Raw genomic sequence first — 26,602 nt, 5'->3', positions numbered from 1 at the left:
AAGACACTTTTACGGTAAAAATACTTACACGGAAACAAACGAGTGGGTACGATATTCTCGCACACACGAAGATAATCGACACATCGTTCAATCGAAAAACTCAACAAACACTCGAACAAAAACTCACCCCAAATTGTGGCAAACAGGGTAATCACTTAATAAAAATAAGAAAAAAACACTCTCAGAAGTATGATTGTACTCTGAAAAGAAAGGGATACAATGATACGGAAGCAAAAGAGAGAAAATGAGAGAAATGGACGGGAAACCTAGAGAACTTCGACGAAAGAAGAGCTAGCGATTCGCGATTAGAGCTAACTTTGTATACACTGTAGCTGTGTGTGTGATCGCGCGTACAAAGGGTTGAAAGCGTTGAAAGCGTTGAAAGCATTGAAAGCGTTGAAAGCGTCCACAGCTTCGGAAAAGCGTTCGGGGATTTCGTTGAATTCGTTGAATTCGTCCAAAATCCGTCCATGAAGTCTGGACGCAAAAAGCGTTGAAAACGTCCCAGGCGAAATCAATAACGCTAAAAGCGTTGGGACGAAATTTGGACGCACTTTCGTCGGGCGTTTTCTATTGCGCGTACTGTAAATGCCTCTGCTGTGCATTGTCATGTGTAGTAGAATTGATATAAATACTTACAAAATAAAAAAGAGTAAAAAAAAGTGGATCCTGATCACTACCAAAATTTAAGCATCTGTTCCTTTTATCATTATCAGCTTTCCCTGTAAATTTCATCTAAAGCTATTCACAACTTTGTGAGTTATTTTGCGAATTGACAAACAAATAATCAAATGCTGACAAAAACACATAACGTCCATGGCTGATGTAATAAATTGTATAATTGTATTAATTGTATTGTTAGTATAATTGTGTCTAAATAAACTTACAGACTAAGAATTGTGTGATATGTAAAGGAATTTTGAATAATTAGTGACATGCCAGGTTATGATATAGAAAGGTGGTACCATAGAATACTGTGCTTTCATGATAGTACTAGTAGTATACAGAACTGAATATCTGATATCAGCTTTTGTACCAGGCTGTCACACTGTAAATGTTATTCCACATAATGTCATCAATGTTTACTTTTAATAAAAAATGCAGATTTTTTTTTTTTTCTCCCTTTGCTCCAGGTCCGGGTTGGTTTTGTGCCAAGGCCATCCTGTTGATCATTTCTTTTTTTTATTAGGTAAGTAGTGAAAGGGTTAAACCCCAAGTGATCCTGAATTGATGTGCACACAATTTGTTATGTATGGCGTATGTTATATATGCATCTGGTTACAAGTTTATTGTGATTGAGCACAAACCAGATCATGTCATTTTAGCACACACTGATAATGTAATGTAGGTAAAATGCTCTTTAACCCATGGGCACACAAAACACAAATCCCATGTTATGGGATTAATTTTGTATGTGAAAACCACATATAGGATACCCCAAAGCCTCAGACTCCCCAAGAGCTGTAGAAATAATCAAAGAGCTCTTCCGTACCTTCATGTAGAGTTTGCTTAACATCCAGTGATTAGTGTGCAGTGTTGTGCACTGATCACGATAATCGTTTATCTGCTTCCTGTGCTTGGCTCTGTGTGTAACAAAAGTGTTACTTTGGGTGCGTTTGAGTGCTCTAAAGTGAACCAAAGGGAATTAACTAAAGCGTGTCTTACTGTACTAAGCCAGATTTGGAGCGTTCTAGCGCTCTGTTGAAAAAGCATACCTCGTGAGTTATTTTCAGAGTGGCTCATGCATTTTGTAGCAAAAGGGTCATTCACCTGGCGCACTTGAACTATTTACAGCTGTCCTGAACAAAGAAAATGAACTCTTTGCATTATGACATACGTGCATGATACGCTCATTGTCATATATGCGAACTCTTGGTACGCTTTTGGTGCACATCGCGAAGTGATCCACTTTTGGCTCGGTCGGTACAGTACAGTTCGGTACACTTTAGGAGCGTTTGAGCGCTCCTCTGGCGCGAGTACGGTATGGTACAGTTTGCTTTAGGAGAGCCCTCGAATGCACCCTATGAGTTAGCACACACAGTGTCCCATCATCCAATTTTGCTGGGTTTTTTTTTTTTTTCTTCTGTCTTTTGCTTCTGTATCATCTTCCTCTTTTGCTTTACCAGGTACAGTGTATGAGTATGCTTGTGAGAGTGTTGTGATTTTTATGCCTCTACCATGAAGTGTCGCTGGAGGCATTATGTTTTCAGATTGTCCGTCCAACTGTCCATCCTTCCGTCTGTAATCAGTTTTGTGAACAGCGTAACTAAAAACTGTTTGAGGTATCCTAATGAAACGTGGCATGTATACGTATGAGTGGGCAAAGTTGTGCCCATCAACTTTTGGGTGCACATGCTCACGGTCAAAAGGTCATGGTCAAATGCTCAAAATTTCACTATTTCCCCCATATCTATGTAATGCCTGAAGGTATTTTCTTGAAACTTAGTGTATACATGAACTACCAAATAAAGATTCTCCAGAGAAAGTTTTGGGTCATGAGGTCAAAGGTCAAGTGAAAATGTTAAGATTTCACTTTTCATCTAGGGAATTTAGCGGTCATGGGTCAAAGGTCAAGGTCAACTCCTCAAAATGTAACTATTTTTCTCTTATCCATGCAATGCCTGCAGGATTTTTCTTGAAACTTGGTGTATGCATGTATTACCCAATACAGATTCTCTTGGAAGTTTCTTGCGAAAATGTCAAAGGTCAGAAGGTCGAAGTCAAGTGAAAGTGCTAAATTTCACTTCTTCCTTAAACTTATAAAAGGGTCAAAAGTCAAGTGAAAATCCTCAAATCCCCAAATACCTGCACTCGTAGACAATATAGCCATTCATCTAATTAAACCTAGTTCAAGGAAAGGGAACATTCAACACATTTGTGACAAACCTGTCATGTTAATATGAAACTGTCATCACACATTGCCAAGACATTGTACTATAGACCTATAAGGAGAACCATGCATTATGGTGGGGGCATACCAGTCGCCATAGCGACATTTCTATTTTTTTTTTTTTTTTTTTTTTTTTACAAGACTATGCAATTCTGCTGCAATTGAGAGATACGTTTCTGTGCATGTAATGTATTGCATGATTTGTGTGACAATTTGCATGTGAAAAACATTCAAACCATTTTTCCAATGCATTTGTTTTTGCACTAGAGTTTGCTGCGAACTTTGTTTACTCTCTTTGCGAACTTAATCCTCTTACATCCTTTTGTATGATTTTTCTCTTTTCATGTCACTTTGTTTCCCCTTTTCATATTAAAGGTAAAGTAGTTCGTTCAAGTGTGTTTATTTTCATATTGGTAATTTGTCCAATTTACTGCATTATCTTAAGCTCTTATCGCTTCAAGCTATTCATAGTTATGTCTTTGTCTTGCAGCCTTCAGATAATGTTGGCACTGTACTTGATTTGTATGCTGAGAAATGATAGTGATGGTAATGTTTCTGAATGTGCAGCAAAGGGTCAAGTGATTTGATAAGTGATGGTGGTGATAATTAATGATGCTGGTGTAAAACACTGCTTGCTGATCAGATGTTTCCTTCTTTTGATTTCCCTTTTTGCCTGTCCCTCCTCCCCCATCCCCACCCCATCAATAATGAACACAAAGACCTGTTATATCTGTATTTCTTGCAAGTGAGGAACATGTGCTAACAACCAATGTCTCTTGAAACAAAATGTTTGTAATGACAAATTAGAAAAAACAAACAAAATACAAACATTTATCACTAGAAAGTAAACCCTTTATACTTGACAAAAATTTCCACAACAGACAACTTGCCAGACTTTAGGGAGAGGGGGAAAGACCTTCGAACAAAAGAATACTGCACATTCACATTCCTTGATGCAATAAACCAGAAAGGAACAGTGAGAAATGTCTGCAAATCTCAAGGCAGCTCAACCATATAGGCATTATTGCAAATGTCATTCTATTTTTCTTTCTTTTGCCCTGAAATAAGTGCAGTGAATTGTCATTTTTTTAAATAAAATCTGAATGGTTCATTTAATGCTGCAAAATGATTCAATTTATCACTGAGAAATCAAATCACATGTCCAGAGAAAAATATGAAGTGTATGCCTAGCCATGACAGATATTGTTAAGCAGCGCTGCAGGCTCGTGCAGCTAGTAATGTCAGAGCTACAATGTACCTACTTACACAGCACGATCATGACAATAAAACTCCTAGCAATCTTATGCTTAGCAATACTAACAATGTACTGCTCAAAATTTGAAGGGACTTGGCGCTGAAATCTAAAGTTCCTCTGAACATTACTTTGAAGATTCAGTGATGAACAGATATTCTTTTTCTACTTATAAATGGCACATGAGGATTTCCTTATCATATGTACATTATTTACTGTGACCAAGCCAGAAACGCATGACACGTCACATTGTACTTAAAGTGCAGTGTGTGTTGCGCCCATTTGGCCTGCAGCAGTTACCATTGTGCAGACTTCTTGATTTTGGTAAACGGCAATGGAAACTGGGGTATGTACAAATCTGTGGAAAATGAAAAAGCTCCAACACAACATAGGATTACATAGTGTATTTTGGTCAGAAATAATTCAAGTACACAACAAAGATCATCATGTGCTGAATATACACAAGCACTTTACAGAAGATGAAATTAATCTCCATAAGGTACTAGAAGATTCCATGGCCATCCCAACAGACTTTAGACACATTTATCTGCTCATAAATGTGTAGACAATGACATCTTAAATGATGAGGTAACGCTGTACATCACATATTTACAGTATCATGCCAATGGCCAGCCTTATGTCGCAATGATTGTTCAGTACCCCCGGACATTGATGAGTTATGCTAAGGTGAAGTAGCTTTTCAGCTGAAATACTTAATCTGAAATATTTCATATGCACGTAGCAAGTAGCTTTTCAGCTGAAATACTTAATCTGAAATATTTCATATGCACTCTGTTTTAAATTGTTGAATACACAGTGGTGAGCATTTTTATATCATTGCTAAGCTCTTGTCTCTATTTGTTTGTCATGTATAGTGGTCCCGGTATATTTATACAGGCACTGCAAATGGTATTCCTCCCAGTTGCCCAAAGGGACATTTAGGAAAGTGCTTTACACTCTTTGATAGGCAAGTGCAAATTCATTTTACTTGGACAATGAGAGTTGATTTGCAAGCCAACAACCAGGTACGCAGACAAGTGGGTTTGTTACAAAGTTGGTATCTATGATGATCTATAGGTGTAGTTATGCAAGACACTCTTTGTGTTTATACTTGACAAAGCGTTGCCATGGTAACCACATTTTTTTTCTCGAAATCTTGCGGAGTGAACAACTTCCACAGTTTTGAAGCAATTGAAATCAAATTTGGTAGGCATTATGGCCTTGAGGCATAGATGTGGAACACATAATTTTTGTGTTTGTCGGACAAAGCGTTGCCATGGTAACCATAATTTTACCAAAACCTTGTGGATTGAATAACTTCCACATCATTCAAGCAATTACGGTCAAATTTAGTATGTATGATGATCGGGAGGTGTAGTTCTATGCAAGACACCAATGTGTTAATATAAGAAAAATGTGTTGCCATGGTAACCACTCATTTTTGTATCAAATTGAACCATTTAATCTATGAAGGTGAAATTTGGTGTGTATGATGCTCTTTAAGTGTAGTTTTGCAAAATGTCCTTTGTATTTGTATCGGACAACGCGTTGCCATGGTAACCGCATTTTTTTTTTTTAATCCTGTGGAGTGAACTTCTTCCACAGTTTTCAAGCAATTGAAACCAAATTTGGTAGGCATTATGGCCCTGAGGTATAGATGTGGAACACATCATTGCCATGGTAACAATTTTACCAAAACCTTGCAGATCGAATAACTTTTCCATCATTCAAGCAATCAAAGTCAAATTTAGTATGTATCATGATCTAGAAGTGTAATTTTGCAAGACACCAATGTGTTAGTTTAAGGAAAATGTGTTGCCATGGTAACCACTCATTTTTGTATCAAAATAAACCATTCAAGCTATGAAGGTCAAATTTGGTGTGTATGATGGTCTTTAAAGGGAACGTAACCCAAAGAGCAATGTGGATTGAGTGAAAGCAGCAACATTAGTAGAACACATCAGTGAAAGTTTGAGGAAAATGGGACAATCGATGCAAAAGTTATGAATTTTTAAAGTTTTGGTGTTGGAACCGCTGGATGAGGAGACTACTAGAGGTTATGACGTTTGAGTGGACAACAATACAAAGAAAATATAAAGAAAATTCAACAAAAATTAACCTTTCTAGCATTATGAAAGAGCACTTGACTAACCGCTTTCAGAAAGCAGGGGGAATAATTGCTACCCTTAATATATGTTAGTATCAAGTTGATGGAATTCGTAATTTTCATGAAAAATGAATTTTTGTGGAATTTTCTTTATATTGTTGTCCACTCATACGTCATAACCTCTAGTAGTCTCCTCATCCAGCGGTTCCAACACCAAAACTGTAAAAAATTCATAACTTTTGTATCGATTGTCCGATTTTCCTCAAACTTTCACTGATGTGATCTACTAATGTTGCTGCTTTCACTCAATCCACGTTGCTCTTTGGGTTTATGTTCCCTTTAAGTGTAGTTATGCAAAATGTCCCTTGTGTTTGTATCAGACAATGCATTGCCATGGTAACCACATTTTTTACCCAAACCTTGTGGAACTCGGTGTCAACTCTGTAATTGTACAGTAAACTAAAATTATTCCTTTTCCAATTTGACAAGTGCACAAACTTGGTATTAACGTCATTGCCCTCATGACATCACATACTATAAAGCGACACTAGGGGCGGGGGTATTAATCACCTTCAGTGATAATTCTAGTTAATTTTAGACCCTGTTTACAGTGGGCAAAAGGCTGGCCTTCATATTGGTGTACAGGTAAACACATGAAAATCAAAATGCGGTACTGAAAGTGAGGGCAGCCTGAGGCCCACCTTTTTTTTTATATAAACGCAAGTAGGCCAAAATGCGCAGCCAAACCCACTCAGCTGTACTGTAGGGATTGCTATAAGAAATTATTTATGAATTATCATGTATGAGGAGCGCCACAATAACACAAAAAAGGGGGGAAGGAAACTACGCTCGCTGGGTGTGGCTCGACAAGGCAGTGTTAATGCACGAAAATGCGGGGCCGAGTACCACAACATAGGCAGGCCTTGGGCCAGCCAGCCACTGTAAACAGGGTCATTGATTTGTTTATTTGTTTCTCTCATTGGAGTTGCTTACAGTACTTAGTAGGTGTACCACCTACACCTGTACATGTTGATGACATTGAATGTCATGAGGACAATGATACACAATGCTTACTGAAGGTACAGGTGTACAGTATTATGTTTAAACAAGAAAGAATGAATGATAGTGCATCGAATGAGACAACAGAATCGATTTGTGTTGTATGTCCTTATTAGGGTGTTGGTCATTGACTTGTGTAGAACTACAGTACATGTACTTACATACACTGTAAGGTATTGTTTGTGAAGCTGGGAATGGTGATAGGAAGACACGTACAGTACAAAAGAATGAGTCATAATACACTTTTTGTTACAATGTATGTTTGTAGGCCAAATAATGCATGGCAAATATAGAACTGATATTGTGAAGTTGGTTCTTCAAGTTTTAGTAATGATGTGCATTGAAGTCTCAGTCTTCAGAATTTCTCCCTCATATTATCCAATGTATAAGCAAATTGCACTCTGCCATATGTTTGCTTGTATGAAATATGTTTGCATGTATGAAATATAAACAATTATGAAATTTTATTGAAAGCCAGAAGAGCTTGCATTATTTATTTATTTATTTTTTAACCCTGAGTCCTATGACTTCATTTCAATTTTCAGTAGTCATATAACATATTGTAGCTATTAATGTATCAATAGTGATATTTTGCAAAGAACATTGAAACTTGTTACTACTTACTGTATACTTAATTGGATTGACATCTTTTTTAATTGCATCTCAGCGGAAATAGAGAACAAACATTCTTTCCTCGTGGAATGAGTAATATGTGATCCTTGAAGAGAAATTTCCCCAAAGTCACTTCATTCTTCCCACAAAAGGATAATCTTACAAAAGTACCTACTGTCCTGAAACTCTACAGGTCCTTATATAAAGAATTCAAGCAATATTTACAGTTACAAAGGTACATTATGTACAGTGTATGGCAGGGTGTCCATTTCATCTAGCCTTGATATTCATTTTGTATTGTGGCCAACTGAACCCTTGATTTACATCATAGGCAAATGTTGTCAGGGAAATCTATGTGAAAAGTTAAGAGGCCATTTGTTATCAAAGCATGTACATTGTATAATATGTATGCTATGTTTATTCAATTAACATAATTGAATTATGGCATTTGAATTCGCTTCAATGTTGTGCACTGTGAAACAAAGTGGTTATAAAGATTTTTGTGCATTTGTGTATTAATTTGTCATTTGTCATTTAAATAAAAGCAATGATATGAAAAACATGAGTTTGCCATATGAACAGTGTGGTCAGTCAGATCAGAGGTAACATTGGAAGTGAAAGCCAAAGTCTAAACTTTCTTACATTGTAATCTGAAGAGAAGTTTAAAGGAATAACATATTTTATACAGTGGTGTTTTGACAGAATATTTATAGTGTTTTGTTGGGTAGTTGTGGAAATATTGTTGAGGTACTTGTACATACGCACTGTAGGTGGGCCACAAGTCTTTATTTCATCACTGAGAAAATATAACTCGGATTTCAGGCTATCAAAGACAGAGTGAACAGGAGGGTTACAGGTATTTTAGATACAATCAAATATGTTCAAATTATTGAAGTATAACAAAAGGCTTCTTACAATGTTACATTTCTGTTTTAGCACTACATTGCCCAGACAAATTTGAAATGACAGAATTAACTAAAAATTACCAGATTACAACATTAACATGACTAGTAGAAATTTCCCCAGTTACTCAAAATCATTCTGTGACCTGCAGTATATATTTCCTGATGTCAATCTTCTGTCTCTCCTGCGTAGCGGAGGCAAGACATACACATACATTAGTTACGTTCAGAGGGCAGGCCCTAACCTCGAGGTTAGGAAACCTCGAGGTTTAGCTCTTGCCCCCTAACTACGACATGTGTCCACACGACGAATCTTAACCTCGAGGTTACGAAACCTCGAGGTTAAGCTTCTGCCCCCCCCCCCCCCCCCGTAACTACGAGTGGGTCCCACTCGATGTTAAAACCACAAAAGCGGAAGTTTCAGCCCACACTGCTAACAAGGCGTCTATTTATTCTTTAGTCCAACCCTGTCGGACTCGCTTACAGGTACTCTTTTTCTCTGTCATGGTATGCAGAGATAGCACTGCACTGATGACTTTATGCCTTTATGAAGACATTCGTTGAAAACATTTTTTTAGCGTCAGAGAAGAAAATGGAATACAGTAGCGAGTTCGACGTGTTCAGTTTCAGAGATCAAGCGCATGGGAAGAAAAGATGATGTTGTGTCGTGCGTCATAGCGGACATAGGTTTTTCACGTGTAGTGTATTTGTGTGTATGTTTGGGAGGTTGACCCGGAAGCAGAGGGAAATTGTGGGGGATGGAGTTTACGGCGAGGTCACTCTGAACTTCGAGTTCGTTGTTTTTTGTGTCCACACAGTGCTTAACTACGAGTGGGGACCCCCCGCGGCTCGTGGTTAGAGCGCTAACCATAAGATTTCTCGTGGCTCGAAACATCGAGCAAACCTCGAGGTTTGCTAACTACGAGTGCGTCTTCACGGTCCCTAACTACAAGCTCTAACCTCGAAGTTTCCTAACTTCGAGGTTAAGGGCTCCCGTCTGAACGAAACTATTGTAGGTGCCACTTTCCATCATCTGCATCGTCAATTTGGTGAAGCTACAAACAGATTAAAGGCATTGTTAACCATTTGCAGATGAAACAAAAACCCAGCTTTAGCGCTTCAAAATAGTTCTAAAATGTGAGTTAGGGATAGAAACAACCAGGGTAAAAAAGTTAATCAGTATAATCAATGCTAAGTATACAAAAAAATGCGAACAATAGTTATAATAGAATTGTTTCCGGACTAAACTGTCTACAGTTATGATTTAGTGAGAAAAAAAGCAATATCTCCTTATGTTCTGGGCTTCATTGCAAATTTTTTATATGGTAGGATGTTTTGTAATACAACTGACCTACACATGTATGCATCAATGTGATAACTCGAACATTTTTTAAATCACTGCTCCCAGTGGTAAACTGTACCTTTAACTCTCTACAGCTTTGAGCTATGACCACTAAACTCACACCACAGGTACATAACCTCAAAATGCTGGTCCAGTTCGAATATGGGTGAAGTTAAAAAAGTTCAAAGGTCACATTAAAGGGCAATGAACTTTCACTGATGTACAGTAGTAAGCACTGTACTCACAGTATAAGCCAGTTCACAGTTAGCACTAGTCTGCAATGACCTCTCCAACCACAGACTTTGCAAAACATGGAATAGTCTTCAAGAAGAGCAGTTGAAAACAGCCAATGCAGGAAGTGTTAATTTACATGTCAGTGCTGCATGTATGTCTTTTAAAAAGAAAGCATTATACACCCGCAAATACCAATCTGCACCTGGTTCATTTACAACACAGTTGTCATGAAGCCCTATCTAGGTTTTGAATATCTCAGTTGCAAATCCATTTCAAGAGAAGGTCTGCAATGACCTTTATCTGCACATGCTCAGATTTGAACTGTGAACTGGCTTATTGTGGTGTATTCTCAATAACTTTCCACAGCTTTGAGCTATGACCATGAAACTCACACCACAGGTACATCACCAGCGAAGCCAGTCAAGTTTGATAATATTGGTGAAGTCTGACAAGTTCAAAGGTCAAATGGTCAATGAACTTTACCTGATAAGCATTCTACTCCAGTATTGATGCATACTCTCAGTAACTCTCCACAGCTTTGAGCTACATTGTACATGTATGACTACCAAATTCACACTACAGGTACATCATCTGAAAGTGCCAGTTAAGTTTGAATATTGGTCAAGTCCGACAAGGTCAAAGGTAAAAAGGTTAATGAACTTTGCCTGATCAGCATAGTACTCGTAGTATTGTCGTGTACTGTCAATTATTCCCCATAGCTTCTGAGCCATTACCACAAAGCTCACACCACAGGTGTACATCACCTTATAATGTCAGACAAGGTCAAAGGTCAGAAGGTCAATGAACTTAAACTTGAAAACACTTTACTCACAAATTGTGATATACATGTACAGGCGAGACATTGCTTGGTATTTGCCTTGTATTTTATTACCATTTGCTAGTGCAGACTGTAGAATCAAGCTACAAGTGTGTGAGTGTCATGGTGATTAGAGTGTATTGGAGTGTAGCAGTCTTTGGTGGGTCCTCCTGGGGGAGCTCCAGCCAGGGACTATTCATTTGTATATTTTTAGGAATGGGTTACCAGTAATTACCAAACCAATATACAGCTCCCCCCCCCCCCCCCCTATTTCTAATAAGTCAACTGATAGAGACAGGCAAGGCGAGTAAAAAATCGGGCAAGTGATTTTGAACAATTCAAAAAATGCTTGCCGAATCAGGCAAGCAAAAAGTTTTGAAGCCACCTTTTTTTTCACTTCTTCCCCCCCCCCCTACAAACCTGTGAAGTCAACCATACAGAGGCCCAAAGATACACTGTAATGACTGTTTTAATCATGGACCTACTGCACACATGGACTATGAACGGAGGTCTTTCTTTGATCCGACCTGCATCGCCACAAGCTGATTATGTGCATCTTGATGAGGTCATTCAGATGTTTGGACAACTGGTGATGATTGTGTAATCGTTCGTCACTGACAAAAGAACCGTTTCCCTCATTTCGGTTTTATTTCGCTGAGGTACCTTTTCAGACTTAACTGCCTTGGGAAAATCGACAATGATGGGGAGCAGCAAACCTCAAATCATGACAAATTTTGTGTCACAAAATAAGTAATTACTGCAGTGGATGCTTGTCGACGCGCATGTAATGTTGCTCAATGGTAAGACATACATGTCGTCTACCATTACTGTCCATATTTACTCTGAAACAATGTGTGAAAAATGGGAAAAAATAGATTATAAATTACAACCAACCTGCTGAAATACTTGCTTTCTCTCGTAAAGTATGTGCATTTCGCAAATGAAATTAAATGAGCGATGATTTCGCAAATGAAATTAATTGAGCGATGATTTCCCAATGTATATAACAACTGCACATGCATTTTTCTTGATTTAAGAGAGTTATTACAATTTTTCTTCTGCGCGTGTAGTTTTTAGATATCTCAAAGCACCGTCTTGTTTTTACTCCAGGCTGGCTGTTGGTGATGCACGATGAGATCAAAGCAGGAAAGCATCTTTAAAATGTTATTGTGATGCTTTTCACTGAAACAGGTGTTTGAATTAATAAACAAGCGATGTATGTCCATAATGTGTGGTAGGTCCATTGTTTTAATAGTGATGGAATGCTCATTAATTTCATTTCAGCAACTGTCCAGCACTTGAATGAGGAAGCTTCAATGCACTGCAACACCAACACTTAATCGAACCAAGTTTGTTACTGAATGTGTTTGAGCATGCAAATCAACATGTGCTGTTTATTCAAATGATTGGCCCGAATTCGCAAAGTTGGTACAATTGAAATCATGGTTTAAACCATGGACAATTTGTATGGAGCGCCAAGTGTCGCATTGCCTATTTCGTTACAAAATCAGTCATTTCATCAACGAAATGACCATTTCACTGATGAAATATTCATTTCATTGACGAAATGACTGATTTTGTAACGAAATAGGCCATGCGACACTTGGCGCCCCATAAAAACTATGGTCTTTGTCCATGGTTTAAATCATGGTTTCAATTTTACCATCTTCATGAATTCAGGCCATTGTGTTTCATGAAGCCCTTGACTTACTTGTAATTTTCTATATCATTTTCTTTTGTGGCCTGTTCTAGATTTTGCACATCTAGGTAGACAATCACATTAGTAAACAAAATGTGGTAGCAATCACTGATCTTTAAAGGCATAATTTATAATTTGCAGATGAAACAAAAACCCAGCATTAGTGCTTTAAAATAGTTCTAAAATGTGAGTTAGGGATAGGAACAACCACTGTAAAAATTTGAAACAGAATCGATGTTAAGTATTGTTCAATATACAAAATGTGAACAGTATTTATAATAAAAATGTTTCGAGACTAAACTGTCAACAGTTACGGTTTATTGAGAAAAATACAGATATCTCCTTTATATTTTAGGCTTTATCGCAAAAATTTTATATGATGGGATGTTTTGTGGTACAACAGACCTACACATATGCATTAAATGTCATATCTTGACATTTTTTTAAATCACTGTTCCCAAAGGTAAACGGGACCTTTAACTACATAGAGACTGGTGGTTGCAATCCATGCACGTGATTGGCGCACGGCGTGTCAATCATTCCCTGTCTGCAATGTTGGGCGTGCGAGTTGAGTGTATCAAAAGAATGTTACCGTGGTTGCATTCTAATTCTCAGTTCCAATCATCCGGGTGCTTTCGCGTGGAAAGTGACCCTGTGCAGCAGCTGGGTGAAAAAAATACCTTTACGACGCATAGAACAAATGATTTTGCACATGTCATCTTTTGCAGACAGGAGTATACTGTCATTTTCTGTCGCAGAAAATAACTGAAAATTCCGCGGAAAAAAAGTTGTGCTGTTGTTGTGCTGTTGGGGAAGTCCTTGTCATTTTCCATCTTCTGAGACCATGAAAAACAACAAGAAAGGTGGGGGAAATTGGTGGAAAGGATAGGGAGAAAAAATCCCCAAACCCATAAGAGGTAAACACTCTTTCCCTGTTACAGGACATGAAATGAAGGTCCCATTTGCGAGTTACTCACAACTCATGCATGTATTTAGAACCCACTTCGTTAATCGCAAAGAGCAGGGTGTAGCCATGAAGTGGTTCACCTACCTACACACATGCATCATTCAACCTGGTTAAAATGTGCATAGAAAATCATTGAAATATTTTTGCATGTTTTAGAATTTGGGCTAACCAAAAGCAGCACAAAATCCTTGAAAAATTAAAGTGCCTGACATATTTCTGTGTTTACAGTTTGTTTCATTTATTGATCTATCTTACTATTCTCTATATATATTGATGGGAGAAAGACAAACACATACATGTAATGTACATTTGTACACTTTCACAGAAACAAATGAAATCAAATTAAAGGAAGCAATTTTCCATGTGTTAGAGGGAGCAGAGGAAACTTGTCATTCTCTGTGATCTGGGCCCCGTTGCAAGAAAGTTGCAATCAATTGCAAATAATTGCTAATTTTGAAACAACCATTCTGATTGGCTCAGGGTCTGCCCTATTAAGAAGACATGCATGCAACAATGATTTTGATTGGCCAGTGACAATCAGTTGCAAGTTGCGTTTAAACGCAAAGTTTCTAGCAACGGGGCCCTGTTGTGACTGTTATAGAACATGTTTGAAAAGATGGATATTAGTGTCATAATACAAGGGAATGATGAATACAGCTCAAAACACTCTTCATTTGATAGTGTGACCAAGATGGCTGTATTTTGTAGAAATTATCCATAGACTGCTGACTTCACTAAAAATAAAAAATAAAAAACTTTCAAAGAATAGCTAAAATTTCACTAATTGTCACTATACCCCCCCCCCCCTTTCACTTTTTTTTTTTCCAGTATTTGGATGGAGGTTGAGGACACTTTCATCTCATTTAGAATACACCACGCTTATTTTAACCAGGGAGGTGAGCCTCTCACCTCCCTGTTTTAACCTTGGTTCTACATGACAAATTTATTGCATTGTAGATGGCATACTGAATCTTGCATACATTGTATGTGTCAGGTGTGTGCTGTGTATGTATGTCTGAATGAAGTGGAGCATCTGCTGGGCTGTGTACAGAGTACAGTATGCATGAAGTATTTGCCTTGTAGGCAGCTAAGCTCATCTGTGCATTGCTCTGCATTATTTTGTGTGCACTTTGGTGGCAGTGACTGTAATGCATGCGTCTTTTGTCAAGTAGTTCTGGACAATAGCGGAAGGCAAGTACAGAAACTGTATACCAGCCAGAGGAAATTGAAGTGGTGTTGTGTACTTGTTTGTACATGTTAGCTGTTAAGTGTTAACGCAGCACTGTGAATATTCATTTTACAAATTGATCTTTCAGAATATTTGATACTAATTACTATTCCTTTTTTTTTTTCTTTTTGCATGCATGTCATATAAAATATATAATTGTTCTGTGTATTTGCACTACAATACAATTTGGAACTGATGTTCTGCAATTGATGGAGCTCTGAAGGAAATGTTTTGCTTTTTGGACAGCTGATCAGTTTGGTTGAACTGAATATCATTACTGTACTTGCATTTTCCTCACATTGAGAACTAGAGTAACTGCGTCAGTAAGCGGCCGTGCAGCCGTTCGCGGCAGGTACAACATACGCGGTAATATACAGCTAAACACAGCATTGCACTGTTACATGCACACTACACATATACTAACACACTAGCAATCAACAAAAACCAACCGATAAAATGGGCACGATCTCTGACGAAAGTGAAATTTTCTCACCTAAATGACAACATATCGCATCCAAAATGAAATTTTCGGTACTTCTTAACATAACAGTTAAGAAACAGTGGTCCAAGAAACTGGATTTTTTTTCGTTTTCTCGATGTTCATGGATTTTGAAAACATATCCTCACGTAAAATAGAATTTTCGCGAGCCGATGTGGGCCGCCATTTTTTTCAGAAAGTGGATGTTACCATCGAAAAAAATGAGAAAAACGCGAGAAAGACATCAACAACACCGCAAGAAGTGCGATCTTGTTTGCGGCCAAAGCATGTGCGCACGCTATTTTCACGTGCTTTCGCAATGGGAATTGGCGCTTACGCAATGTTCGCGAGACATGTGAAGGCGTTCAGCTAAAGATCGCGGAGCACGCGCGTATTGCATAGGGATTGTACATCGTGCCGCAAGCAGAAATACTATGTCGCATATCGCCCTTATCGGCGAAAATTGTGCCGGGTTTTGCCATGGTAAATCATGAAAACTGCGTTGGTCAATGGTAAATTTCTTTCATGAAAACAATTGCGTTAATGAATAATCTTGTCTATGATATATGAAATGGTTGAAAATAATTTGCCTGATTTGTTTACAAGTTGGAAAAACTCTTAACAATGCTTAAACTGCAGCAAACGGGATATTTTACTCTACTCCTCTTACTGTCTATACTTCAGTGTGCCTGGATATATGGCTGTTCAACATTGCACTTCATTTAGTGTAGTAGAAAGTGTTAACTCAATAACTGCAGTCTGGATGATATATGGATTATATACTAATTTACTGATTTTTATTTGTTATTTATTCATTTTTTTTTTTTTTTTTTTTTTTTTTTTTTTTTTGCTGCTCATATTTGAAACTAATTAGTCTTTCATTTTCTCTGTGTTCTCTTTGTTGATACAGGTTTGTGTTTTAATTAGGTAAACAATGGCAAGTGAATTAGACTCTCTACGGCAAGAAGCCGAAACCTTAAAAAATCACATCAGGGTGAGTATATGCATTTTTATTGTATTCTTGTAAGCATGTGAATATGTGTTTCTGTTTTGTACAACATGTCTTTTATGATTCCTTGACAATTAACATAAATATTTAAAGCAAAATGAATACAACTTGCCTTTCGAGTACGGCAGAATTTCCATTGAGCTCAACTGTTCTACTTGCTATTTTATTAAAATGCTAGCATGAATTCTGTCATAACTGTCAAATCTCCCATTTTGTATTGTCCCCAATAAAGTTATGTAGCGGCTTCCAAACATTCTACGTTTATTTTGCAAAGCATGCAGGCTACACTTGCACAACTGAAGCTCCACTGTCAGGCCTCTATGCAACAGTTGGTCAAAGATACTTGTTGGGGGGGGGGGGGGGGCTTTCATCAAATTCTGTGTAGTGTGCGCTTGTTTTGCTGTAAAACTTGCATAAAGATGTACATAGCGATCAAAGCTGAGCTCAGTAGATTTTTGCTTTCGCTGACCCCATTCAGGTGCCTCTTTTGTGTATTACAAATTAGTTTGTGAGCCCATCAGCGCACGCTTTATTCATACCTCGCACCCGATTGATATTTTCTTTGTTCGATGGCACATGTACTCAGTATGTAGTTGACCTTGGAAAGGGGATACATGTATTGCTTGATTGCTCTTGCACAGGTTGATTACCAACTTCTCCGTTCTCTGTGGACCTGCAAAAAGAATCTTGTGAAGGGGCATTAAAGGCTCACAGAGAATTGTGGGGGGAACAGGTTAATATGGTTTATATAATTTCCCAAGTAAATGTGAGAACCTCTGTTGAAAATATCATTTACTAAAATACTTGGCGGTTAGACCAGCAGGCTAGAATTATGTAGCAGGCATAAGTATTATACCCACTCAGCAGACTTTACAAGTCACTGATGATTATCTTTGTATCTCAACTTAAATGATAGGATTTATCTACCATTTCAGCATCTAATATTTGTATAATAAGTTTAATTTCCAAGAAAGTGCATAACTGATGATACATTTTTATACTTCAAAATTGATGACTTCTAAAATGATTTTAAAAGCATTGGAGATCAACCTTTAGTGCAGGGAGCAGTACTTACAGTGACCAGTGGTGGAACAATTTGACAGTGTTCAGGGAGATGAAACGGGAATATGGATAGAGATCTCCTCAGTAAACTTTTTGAATTTTGAATCAGGAAATGGATCTAAGCAATACCCAGTACTCTCTTGACAAAAAAAAAAAATAAATAAAATATATATATATATATACACACATACATATATATATTTTTTTCAACTCTTGCACTTTTCCGAAAAGGAGGAACAGTAAGAGGAATAATGATGTCAAAGCTACGCACCGATTTCTCCTTTCTTTCTCATATCTCACTATTATATATATATATGTGGGCATTTCCACAGTAAATGGGTAGTTTTAGGTTGGAAAAACATGGAAAATTAAAATTGTCTTCAGAGTATCCATATTTCAGAGTTTGGTTGCCTAATACCTATATTAGATATTTTTAAGTAGGAAAAGATAACTTTGTATTCAAATAGAGCTTGAGTGGGTATGTAAAGTAAGACATGTGTAATAGGTATGGGGCGAACGCATGTAACACATAGAGTAGGACAGAAATATTGGAATGATGGATTCCTCATACAAAGAATACAAATACTGATTTGAAATCATCTGACACTATTTATTGTACTGATACATTATGATAAGAACAATTTAAGTTGTCCATATTTGTGAAAACATTCATTATTTGTGTCATTTTGAAGTGTGCATTCATGATTAATGCCAGAAAATTTGTGCATCATATCCGAAAGGCGAGATCGTGTTTGTACTAAGTTCCTCCATAATCGGGCGAACTGTTGTCATATTCATATCTGTGTGGGTGCATGTGTGTGTGAGGAAAAGCCAAAGCTTCATTGCCATAGAGTTTCTTGAAATTCCAAAGTACATGATATGACATGTATCACTGCATTAGTGGTGAACACATGTAACACAAGAGTAGGACAGAAACTTGAACTTTACAGAGTTTTTTAATTTCCAAGGTTAACAATATACTCCCATTCTCCAGTATATTGTGTAGTTCATTTTAAACCACAATGTGCAGTATATACAAAGGCTGAAATATCAAAATACTGTATGCAAAGGAGCATTTTGCTGTTGTCATTGGGTCAGCAGTTATCATTTCGTGTCCATTACACCTTGATATTCCTGCATACACGTATGTAAATCAAGTGGATTGTATTTGCCTGTCCAAATTTAAACTTTTTTTTTTACTGATACAAAAATACATGTGTATTGATACAGTTTATAGGGACTAAACTAGAATTTCAGTCATCACATCCCAAACTCAATCAACACACAGGCTCTGGAAACAAGAATTAAAACTTGCATTGTTCATTTTTCTATTGCATTTAATGTCCATCAGCCACAGTTAGAAACATAAAGCAGTTAATGTACCAGTAACTGATTTCAATGTGAAAAGAAACTGTTATTTGATAGTGCAACAGTTAAATCTGTTCATTTCAATTTACATTCATTCGAAAATGAATAGTTGTAACATTCATTAGGGAAATAATCCTTATAGGGAATCAATACACAAAGAATGACACTTTCAGAATTGTTCAGGTACTGTACAACTCTTAACTTTACAACCTATGAGTTGATTTGTAAATTAGAGAACAAAGCATCCTTTGCAACTGATTGACAATTTGCCCTACATCAACGTAAATAAGCACTGAATTGATCAGTGTTTCTATAGTAGCCATGATATAAAAAATCATGAGCGTACATACTCGAGCAGGATTTGAACCTACGACCCCCTGATCTCCGGACAGGCGTCATCTCCACTAGACCATCGAGCTTCTGCCTGACAGCAGAAAAAAAAATGTTAATAAATCATGGACGTACATACTCGAGCAGGATTTGAACCTACGACCCCCTGATCTCCGGACAGGCGTCATCTCCACTAGACCACCGAGCTTCTGCCTGACAGCAGTGAAAACATCTTGACGGAAAAATGCCATGAATTTGAAAGCACCCTTTTCTTTGCCTGCCAATTCAATACAGTGTACATTTTTATATGGTGAATAGGGCCTAAACTTGAATTTCAGTTATCACATCTGAAACTACATCAACATACAGGCTCCATAAACAAGAATTAAAACTTGCATTGTTCACTCTTCTATCATCTTAATGTCCATCAGCCATAGTTAGAAACATATGGTTTATCAAGAATAATACTGATATCTCCTTATACTTTCAGCTTTATTGCGAACATTTTAAATGGTAGGATATTGTGATACAACAGACTGACACATATGCATCGAATGTGATATCTTGAACATATTTTAAATCACTGCTCCCAAAGGTAAACTGGACCTTTAGTGTAAATCAGCCACAGTAAGAAACATAAAGAATTTAATGTGCCATCAACTGTTTTCAAAGAATAACACTTTCCGAAATGTTCAGGTACTGTCAGAGAACTCTTAACTTTACAACCTATGAGTTGATTTGTAAATTAGACACACACATACAAAAAAAAAAAAAACACACAAACACACAAAAAACACCCTTTTATGTGCCTGCCCATTTGATACATACGTACAATGTATTCAAATGGTGTATAGGGCCCATTCTGGAATTTCAGTCATCATATTCCAAAACTCGATCAACATACAGGCTCTGAACACAATAAAAACTGACATTGTTCGTTCTTTTATCGCCTTAATGTTCATCAGCCACAGTAAGAAACAAAGCAGCTAATGTAACAACTTTTTTTATTCAGTTGCATCCCTGTTTATATCTTGCTTTAAAACAAAAGGGATGGTAAGTATTGGTTTAGGTGATGACTCAGCTTTTAACTTTTTGAAATAGCATACAGGTTCTCTTAAAGGCATTGAAAGTTTACTTAAGTGAAAATCGGTTTTGAAAAGGCTGAGATATCCAAAAAGAAAGTTTAACAAAGTGATCCTAATAAAAGTTGAAACCCAGATCTTCTATTTCAATAACATTGGTTTACTTTGTGGCTTCATACACCATGTGTACCTCAACCATTTGAAGACCATGTTTCATAAGCTAAACTTTGAATTCCTTGTAGAATTGTATGCTCATAAAAATTTCATAAGTGGTTTCTTAGTACATTGTATCTTGCAAAAAGTTAAAAGTTAACAACTTGAAGGAAAAAAAACAAAAAAAACTGCTGTCTTGTGGTGTTTTGCTCCTCCAAGAGAATGGGATCAGGCATTCTGCACAGGATGTTGTTTGTAGATTCTCCGGAGATGTCGTCTTTGATCGACCACATGAAAACTCCATGCCTCTTTTTTCCCCATTAAGTCATCATCCAGGATGTCTTTTACCTGTCGAAAAAAAAAAAAAATATATATATATATACATAATCAACAAATACATATATTGAGTTCATTTTATCAAAATTTTTGAAAGTTTGGAATATTCCTATATATACTGAGTGCAGATAAAAGATTGTTCAAAAGGCATGTACATGTCACCTGCAATTGAAATATAGTTGAACATTTTGCTGCATAGATATTCCGTAAACCAAGCAATATAATACACGAACTACAAATACAGTAGACTCTTTAAAAAAAAAATGGAATTTTAGGAGAAAAAAAACTGTTACTGTAGACAACAAAAGTATGTGTAGCCATCCCATTTTCAAGAGCTGTGTTTTATCTTACAATCTTCATTCAAAGACATCTAATAATAAAATATTTCCAGTAAGTTTTGAATATAGGATTATAGAAATTTGGAGGAGGCTGCGGGTTAGCGCTATCTTCGAAAGGTAATGTGTAATATTTATTTTTTGCTGCAGACAGCAATTGAGCATCAACACCTCTGCACAATGTTTGCCCTCTTGAATTTCTTTTCTGTTTGATTATTTGGTCATGTATGCAATATTTATAGACTTCTGTACATATTAGCAATGTATGTTTGTCATAGAAAAATAAAAATTGACCTCCAATCTATCAACCCACCTAGCAACCTTTCCTGGCCAAAGTTTCAAAAAAAGGATAGGTGTAATTCTTGGTATCGCCAATACCTAGGTGCCGTGCGGAGAGCAGTGTTTTAGATGCATTATGAGATAGCTTACGGGACAAACTTGACCTGGTTTTGGCTGCACATGCACTCAGATCATGCTTTATCTTTATCCAGAGATATTTTTTGTTGAATATTTCTTCGCTTTCCATCATGTGACCAGCACATTGAAGCCTTGCAGTAGTGACCGCAAATCAGTAAAACTTAGAAACTTTCAACTCTTTTCAGCTGAATTTTAACCAAGAAAAAAAGGGATGGCAATGGAAAAGCAGACGATTAACTCCCTTGAATCATATGGGAACTGCGACCTCTACTTAGCGTGAGACAACCAGAAGTGAACAAGGGCACAAAAGAATCCCACAGTGTATCTGTGACAGAGCTCTTCAGCATGCACAGAAGTTTTTTTTTTTGCACACTGGCGATACAGAAAATTGATTGCAACATCATGAAAATATCAAAAAAATTCAAAAAAATATCTATGATAAAATCTTCATAATAAAAAAGAATATGCCATAGTGTAAAAAAAAAAAATAATAATAAAAATGGAGGCCATGGCTTCTATCTTTGAAGGGTAACAATTAATGTTTGTTTTACACTGTAGAAAGTAATTCAATATCTCCAACAAACATCCTACACAAATTGCTCTGCAATCATTTATTCATGTATGCACTATAAATTTATGTGCTTTAAAAATGGATAAGAAATAGTCCTGTAAATAAAAGGAACCTTTTTTTTGTCATGGTCTGAAAAAAAAAAATAAAAATATGCAACCTTAACATATTTAGGAGTGCCAATGTAGCAGCCTTTTTGGCCAAAAGAAAAAAAAAAGATTACATAATAAAACGAAAATATGCATTCACACCTTATCACTGCAAAGCAGACAGGCTAGGCATGATGAAGGGATGCTCTGGGCACTCAGAAAATCTCCACCACAAGCTGTAGAACAGGGCCATGCAGCTTCTATAAATAAAATGATAATCGTATCAGAAGAAAACCCCAAATAAGCACAGATGTGGCGACATGACAATGGACCAAAATATCATGGAAGACAACAAAATGAAGACTAGTTATGTACCAGTTCTATGACATCTACAAATAAAATATTTACAATACATAATAGCATGGCATTAAAAATATGGAGGCCATGGCTTCTTTGAAAGGTATTACTGTTACTTGTAATGTCTGTTTTCCACTGTAGAAAGAGATTTCATTTCTCCTACACAATTTGCTTAGTGGTCATTAAATCATGTATGCAATACAAATTTACAATCTTCATTAAATAAATACAAAATAGCTCTGTACATAAACATAACATCGCAGAATTTCTGCGAAGTGAAGTTGCGGAACTTCGGTCATGTCATATATTTATTAGAGCAGAAAGATTTGGGGCTAATTTCATCACAGGGATCGTTTTTAGGACACAACACAGGCCAGCAAAGAGCAAACATGGTGGATGGTGCAACAGCTGGAATGAGGCTCTGCACAGACAACTGTCCAGGCCACACAAGACAGGGTGTTATGAACAGATTGTACATTGAGTCAGGGTCGCTTAGCTCCAATGAGCCCTCCCGCAAAATCATAAAAATATGTATACACACCTCACCGTAACACTGGAAAGCAGACAGGCTGGGCACCGGCATGATGATCGAAGGGACGCTCTGGTCACTCACTATTGCACTAAAGGTGCAGAACAGGCCAGCACAGCTTCTCACATAAGTTGCTAGTTGTCTAGTCTACATCAAAACATAGAAATAGAATCTAAATAAATAAATCACATCATGGAAATCATGAGAGAACTGCAATGAGTAGACTGAGCTCATGTGGCTGAAGTGAAGCCTGAAGGACAACATCAACAAAGTTGGAAGTCGAGTTTGCACTTTGGTTGCTTAGGCAGAAATAAATCAAGTCAAATCCCGATGCAAACCTAGTAAATTTTCTTTTGTAACTTGTTTGATCATGGGTGTCTACATACACTAACGTTATCGTGTGGTTACACTTGGGACTCGTGTCACTAGCGTAGCGCTAGCCTGGCTTTCTAAATTCTATATTAAAAGTAAAACGTGTCGTTACAGTAGTACACTCGTACAGTGCGTCAGCTCACGATGGACAGTGGAGTTAAACTTGTATTCAGCCATCTAAAGTACCACTCTTGGCTTAGCTTTCGTTCATTGCTATTCTGTCACTGTCAGTTTGGTTTTATTTTGAGGAAAAAATATTACGAAAAGATGAAAAGAAAGATTGATTGAAGCTGGAAGCAACGAAGAATTTACTGACAAAAAATAACACATGTGGGACTAGGCTCAGTTATCGTCCGCGTAAACTCGAAAACGAGTAGTGAAAGCTAGCATACAGAGAATCTCAAAAGAATTTCTAATAATGCCAGCAGGGCCATTCATCCTAAAACTACGGAAGATTCTACTCTAGAATGCAAAATTTACCTTTTGTCAGCGAGAGTCGTAATCACCTCCGTCATATTCAGATCTGAGCAGTCGATGGGTTGCACATACGCAATGCAGACATAACACGGGAAATATCATGCGAACGATACGCAACCTCGGACAGAACGGCGCGAAACAACGAGGTAAACAAGACATGGGAACAATCTGTCTGAGTTACGCGCGTTCAGAACGCACGTAACGAAGACCGATTGGCGATTCTGTCCACCGTTCGTGCGTCCCACCTAGCGGAGCGTACCCACTGAACGCACGTAACATACTGGACAGAATTAGAAAAGGAAGCTGAAGCTAGATAACTAAATGTTCTGAAAAGACAGCTATGCTTGTGGCGCGAAACCGAAGGCAGATGTCTAACTTCAGGGTAGTGTCAGTGTTTCTGTGTTAAATCGAACGACACTGGAGTGTCTCAACTAGCAGTTACGTACGTTCGCGGCGTGGACAGAAAATTGAATTTGGTAACTTTGAAGACGGATATTAAATATTTGATTTAATTTTCTGTTGAATTAGTGAAACCTAACTTGAAACTGTCGTCAGCAAAGTGTATTTGACACAAAATAACTGCACTCTGACGCCTGAAAACCAAACGAAATTGAGGCCGAACGTACGTAACTGAAGTAGGACAGAACGCCGACCTTTTCGGTCCAGCTTGCTTTCCACTCTCTCAAAACTCTTGTAATCATTCAGGGCGAACAAGAAAATGATTTCTCGGTGCGTTGGTGATAAATTTTGAATTATAATCCACCCAGGATGCGTGTCTTCTAAGAAAATTTATTTTATACAGGTTGCAATTTATGTCAATTTTTATTTCAAATTTGCACATTATCAATAATATTAAATAAAAACAAACAAACCAGCACATCACAAAAAAATAACAACAGGACTCAACGAGGTTGAATATTTTATTTCACCTTACCACATTTATTCAAGAAATAAAGAAAAAGAGATGATTCAAACAAATATTTTCAAATGAAATTGCTCCATGTCTTGAGTGCATAAAACTACCCATTTACCGTGGAATTGCCCATATATATATACTGTATTTATTATGTTCTATGGCAATTTGATGTTAATCAACTAATTGATGTAATTATGTTGTTTTTACTACACAAAAAAAAAAAAAGAATAGTAAGTTTACCACAAATGCATAGGTTGTTTAGAAGGCACACATCAACCTGATGGGCTGTGAAAAATTCACATACAATATGTTTAGTTTTGATATTGTTTTGAAGGTTCAACTTTGTCCCTACTTTGGACTGGGTCTGTTGTAGTCGGCCCTTCTGTTAATTTTGTGAAATAAGTTTTACTGTTCCAGCTAACATGTGCTCTGCACATGCAGAGAAGCTTAGGTTAGTCATGCCACTTTATTTTAATATGTTTGAAATAACTTTAGGGAAGAGTTCATTTCTACCATTTCATCAATGTTAACCATTCAAGGCATGCTGAATTAGGGCTAGTTTTAGCTAGTTTTATTCCATGGCATTTATGTTTATGTGTGTGGTAATCCTGCTCAGATATCTTAAATAACTGCAGACACATGTGAAAAGTGCATGCTTGTGTACATTATAATGGAAGCCTTCCAATTTTTAATTTCCATGTACTGTTGCAATGCTGTTCCAAAAGTCTTCTGCTACATTTTGTGGATTGTGGCATGCATGAACCTAAGCACTGTTAATAAAGGTTAAAAACTGTGTGTGATGATGGCTTATTTTGCGACCATGTTGCTTGGGCAATTGGTTGACTGAAGCCATGTTTTTAACAGACCTTACTGCTGCAACGTCGTGACAACATCCGCGGAACAAAATTCCTCTAAAATTCCAATAAAACTGCAGGAGAGAGCAAGGAGTACCGTTTTAACAGACACGCTCTGAAAACCTTACCAAGGTAGGTTTCTGTGAAGGGGGTGTGTCCACTGATGTGACTACTCCGCCAACTGGCCAGCGCCACATGTCTGTAAACAAAACATGTTAACAATCACTGACCTCAACTACATAGTCCCCCGTTCAGACGCAAGCCAGTTTATACCAAAACTTGATATAGAAACGACAAACAATCATCGTATAGCCGACAGACCGTTCAGACGCTAATCTCGACCGTTCTGGAAAACGTCGTATAGATGTGCAGTTTCCCACTGGGCATGCTGTTATGGTCATGAGTGACAGCTATGGGGTCACCTTCCGTGCGCGCTCCTATTAAGCCCCGCCCAGTTATACTGTTCTATGGTCACCGTACGTTCAGAAGCACAATGGACATGATGGAATGCCGATTCTAGTTCGAAACGATGCTCTGACCGTTGTTTTGTTATATGTTGTTTCGTTTGTCAGCGTTCAGACGTATAAATTCATTGTATAGCTATACCGTTCTAGTATAAATTTTTTGCGTCTGAACACCCTGAGAGATCAGTGGTCACAATCCATGTATGTGATCAGTGCGCGTCGTGTCAATCATTCTCTGTCTGCACTATTGCACATGCTTGTTGAGTATATCAAAGGAATGTTACTGCAGTTGCGTTC

General features: G+C 37.4%; 1 protein-coding gene and 1 non-coding gene across 4 annotated transcripts in view; one reads left to right on the top strand and one right to left on the bottom strand.

Annotated features, from left to right (window-relative positions):
- The window catches only part of LOC140239322 (guanine nucleotide-binding protein subunit beta), a 69,488-nt gene that overhangs the window by 15,897 nt on the left and 26,989 nt on the right, over positions 1 to 26,602 (top strand). For 2 of the 3 annotated variants that reach the window (XM_072319193.1, XM_072319194.1), the window contains exons 2-3: positions 1,134 to 1,189; positions 16,498 to 16,581. In XM_072319193.1, coding sequence (XP_072175294.1) covers positions 16,522 to 16,581 — 60 coding nt within the window. In that variant the 5' untranslated portion in view covers positions 1,134 to 1,189; positions 16,498 to 16,521. Of the gene's footprint in view, positions 1 to 1,133; positions 1,190 to 15,011; positions 15,073 to 16,497; positions 16,582 to 26,602 lie in introns of those variants that run through there. The other variant, XM_072319195.1, reaches the window with a different exon arrangement.
- On the bottom strand, positions 19,373 to 19,445 carry Trnas-gga (transfer RNA serine (anticodon GGA)). Its single transcript has one exon. It is a non-coding gene; the product is annotated as a tRNA-Ser (tRNA).

The sequence above is a fragment of the Diadema setosum genome, chromosome 15 (genome assembly GCF_964275005.1).
Source record: "Diadema setosum chromosome 15, eeDiaSeto1, whole genome shotgun sequence".
NCBI classification, from domain to species: Eukaryota; Metazoa; Echinodermata; class Echinoidea; order Diadematoida; family Diadematidae; genus Diadema; species Diadema setosum.
Note: the sequence above shows the minus strand (reverse complement) of the source record. Positions and strands in the feature narration are given on the sequence as shown.